A 4,549-nucleotide genomic window follows, 5' to 3' on the forward strand; every position below is an offset into this window, starting at 1 on the left:
CCCTATCATCATCTACAGCACATATACGTTACCCTATCATCATCTACAGCACATATACCTTACCCTATCATCATCTACAGCACATATACGTTACCCTATCATCATCTACGGCACATATACCTTACCCTATCATCATCTACAGCACATACACCTTACCCTATCATCATGCCATCTACAGCACATATACCTTACCCTATCATGATATATATATAACATATGCATACCTTACACATTTCTGTCATCAAATTATATCTAAATATCATATAATACACTGAACATGAAAATATAATAAAAAATTCAATAACTGGTCAGGAGTGTAATGATAAACATATAGTATACAACATTAAATTGTTATCGCCATAGCATTGTGAGTTTTTAGGTTGGTGTAATGCCTTGGCTTACAGCAGACATTAGTAACATATGTACATTGACCTAGTGATAGTAGTCAGTAGAAGTATGTGGGATTCCAGCACTTTCTCCACATGGGTGTCGTAAAGAATACATGTTCAAAACAACAGCATCACATCGTACAAAAATAATCCATGGAGAAATGAGAAGTATTTCAATTTGAAATCTTATCCAACAGGCCACAAAAACAACCCCGCCCAGAGATACTTACAGTGTCCTCCATTGCAGCCACATGAACCAGTACTTACAGATATCTAATTATATCCTACTCTACACCAAGTCACACCCACCCTACAGGAGTAACCCTAAACCAACACACTGGCACTGTCCCAGGCTGTATCAGACAGCTGTCCCACAGGGAGGACAGACACCCTCTCACCCCCCACAGCAGGACCACTTCTCAAATATCAACAACACAAAACATCAGGAATAGACTAGACCATAATCACATCAGTATACCTTCAGCTTTTATAACAGTGGAGATCAGTAGTCAGTGACAACAAGTACATGTTCGATATTTAGCTTTCTGCAGCTCATAATCATATCTAGGACATTTTTAACACCTTACACAATGGGTGTGTACATTCTGCCAGGGATAATCTTTGGGGGCCATTGACCCCTAAAAACTGAAATCGGCCCCACCATGTTCAAATTTTATTTTAATTTGAAATAGAATGACTCCTCTTAATTTTGATATTGACTAAAAATTGCTGAAAATGGTCCAATACTCTCAAATTCCAGGATATCGATTTCCCCTGTTCTACGGTATACCCTTTTTCAGATACAACACAGCCAATATATCGTGCCAATATCATCCTAGAAGCTGTTTATTTTATAAGAATACACATTACCAAGGTCTTCCAAAATCTGCAACGTGTGAAATCGAAGGAAATACAGATTTTACCAAATTTCTTTTGTTTTTCCAATAATCTTGTAAGCAATTTTTTTTTTTTCTGCTTTGAATATGGTAAACCCTGAAATATATTCTTAAACCTTTCTGATCAACTAGAAAATAAGTTTTGTCTAAAATGCTAAATGTGCATTCATGAATAAATTAATATCCCGAAGATGTCAAGGTTCAAGCCCAGGTTTAAAAGGTAAAAACATGAAAGCTTTATTGACTTTGTGCGTGCATACCTCCGTTACTTCCGTGGTTACTTCTGCCAGCATTGTTAGCCCTGGCCAGTCTGCGGTTAAGCATTAACAGATACAGGACCAGACAGAACAGCCCGTAGTAAACAATGTACGCCACCAACAACACAAAAATAGCTATTACAAATAGGTCTGGGTGCTGGTCTAGGAAGGGACACCTATACATTAGTAATAGCACAGTTTAGCAAAACCTGGCAGCTCTTCAACACACCATTTCACCACCCCTATGTATAATTTAGATTGTTCTAACACATCCATAGTGCATCTTCCATTACAGAGTCCATTACAGGAATCTAGGGATAAACCATGCATCTACACACACATGCTGTGTCGTCTTCGGTAGTGAATGGACTGATCTAATTGGCTCTCAGTGTGATGTCAATTACAGGGTATGGTAGAGTCCATTGGAGGATATGAAGGATGGCAGCATATATCCCAGTAACAACACAGCAGCTGAATCAACAAGGAGTAGTATCCTCCCCACGGTAATGGCATCCTTATCAGCTAGCTATCTGCTGTAGCATTCCACACATACCAGCTCAGCAGCCGGTCCACATCTGGCTGTACAGTGGCTGGCTGAGTCAGACACTCACCAAAGCAGTTCCAACACATCACAGATACATCAAGGTGCTCCACCGAGACTCCTTTACACAGCTATTGATCAGGCTGCCTTCCACATATATTCAAATACAGCTCATCAAGATATCCATATGCATTCAATATCTCCCAGACATTCTCAAAACCGTTCATATATTGTGCCCAAAATAAGCATTAAAGAAGAATTGCAGAGGTTTATTTTTATTTTATTGATTAAATTGTCAGCCGAGTTGGAGATAAAGGTGTTCCAGTCTGGAGGGTGCTTGTTGTTATGGTAACAGTGCTGCAGCAGTTTGGATATTGATCAAGTGCAGCACTTCCAAGCTAGGGTCTATAGGTAACTAACACAACTACTGAGCTAGGGTCTATAGGTAACTTACACAACTACTGGGCTAGGGTCTATAGGTAACTTACACCACTACTGAGTTAGGTTCTATAGGTAACTAACACCACTACTGAGCTAGGATCTCTAGGTAACTTACACCACTACTGAGCTAGGGTCTATATATAACTAACACCACTACTGAGCTAGGATCTCTAGGTAACTTACACCACTACTGAGCTAGGTTCTATAGGTAACTAACACCACTACTGAGCTAGAGTCTATAGGTAACTTACACCACTACTGAGCTAGGGTCTATAGGTAAATAACACCACTACTGAGCTAGGGTCTATAGGTAGCTAACACCACTACTGAGCTAGGTTCTATAGGTAACTAACACCACTACTGAGCTAGGTTCTATAGGTAACTAACACCACTACTGAGCTAGAGTCTATAGTTAACTAACACAACTACTGAGCTAGGGTCTATATGTAACTAACACAACTACTGAGCTAGGGTCTATATGTAACTAACTCCACTACTGAGCTAGGGTCTATAGGTAACTAAAACCACTACTGAGCTAGGGTCTATAGGTAAATAACACCACTACTGAGCTAGGGTCTATAGGTAACTAAAACCACTACTGAGCTAGGGTCTATATGTAACTAACACCACTACTGATCTAGGGTCTATATGTAACTAACTTCACTACTGAGCTAGGGTCTATAGGTAACTTACACCACTGCTGAGCTAGGGTCTATATGTAACTAACACCACTACTGAGCTAGGATCTATAGGTAACTAACACCACTACTGAGCTAGAGTCTATAGTTAACTAACACAACTACTGAGCTAGGGTCTATAGGTAACTTACACAGCTACTGAGCGAGGGTCTATAGGTAACTAACACCACTACTGAGCTAGGGTCTATAGGTAAATAACACCACTACTGAGCTAGGGTCTATAGGTAGCTAACACCACTACTGAGCTAGGTTCTATAGGTAACTAACACCACTACTGAGCTAGAGTCTATAGTTAACTAACACAACTACTGAGCTAGGGTCTATAGGTAACTAAAACCACTACTGAGCTAGGGTCTATATGTAACTAACTCCACTACTGAGCTAGGGTCTATAGGTAACTAAAACCACTACTGAGCTAGGGTCTATAGGTAACTTACACAGCTACTGAGCTAGGGTCTATAGGTAACTAACACCACTACTGAGCTAGAGTCTATAGTTAACTAACACAACTACTGAGCTAGGGTCTATATGTAACTAACTCCACTACTGAGCTAGGGTCTATAGGTAACCAAAACCACTACTGAGCTAGGGTCTATAGGTAACTTACACCACTGCTGAGCTAGGGTCTATATGTAACTAACACAACTACTGAGCTAGGGTCTATAGGTAACTAAAACCACTACTGAGCTAGGGTCTATATGTAACTAACACGACCACTGAGCTAGGGTCTATAGGTAACTAACACCACTACTGAGCTAGGGTCTATATGTAACTAACTTCACTACTGAGCTAGGGTCTATAGGTAACTTACACAGCTACTGAGCTAGGGTCTATAGGTAACTAACACCACTACTGAGCTAGGGTCTATATGTAACTAACACCACTACTGAGCTAGGGTCTATAGGTAACTAACACAACTACTGAGCTAGGGTCTATAGGTAACTTACACCACTACTGAGCAAGGGTCTATAGGCAACTAACACAACTACTGAGCTAGGGTCTATATGTAACTAACACCACTACTGAGCTAGGGTCTATAGGTAACTAACACAACTACTGAGCTAGGGTATATATGTAACTAACACAACTACTGAGCTAGGGTCTATAGGTAACTAACACCACTACTGAGCTAGGATCTATAGGTGACTAACACCACTACTGAGCTAGGATCTATAGGTAACTTACACAACTACTGAGCTAGGATCTATAGGTGACTAACACCACTACTGAGCTAGGATCTATAGGTAACTTACACAATTACTGTACTGAATCAAACTAGGTAGACCAGGATGTTCACAGGTACCACAACTACACAAGCCATTCGGAT

The 4,549-nt window shown here is 40.3% G+C and overlaps 1 protein-coding gene across 1 annotated transcript in view; it reads right to left on the reverse strand.

Moving 5' to 3' along the window:
* LOC110449459 (spectrin alpha chain-like) overlaps positions 1-808 on the reverse strand; it is a 66,838-nt gene extending 66,030 nt beyond the window's left edge. Inside the window, exon 1 of the mRNA XM_021496335.1 lies at positions 620-808. Coding sequence (XP_021352010.1) covers positions 620-631 — 12 coding nt within the window. The 5' untranslated portion in view covers positions 632-808. The remainder of the gene's footprint in view (positions 1-619) is intronic.
* Positions 809-4,549: the final 3,741 nt, after the last annotated feature.

This window comes from Mizuhopecten yessoensis, unplaced genomic scaffold (assembly GCF_002113885.1).
Source record: "Mizuhopecten yessoensis strain PY_sf001 unplaced genomic scaffold, ASM211388v2 scaffold4623, whole genome shotgun sequence".
NCBI lineage: Eukaryota > Metazoa > Mollusca > Bivalvia > Pectinida > Pectinidae > Mizuhopecten > Mizuhopecten yessoensis.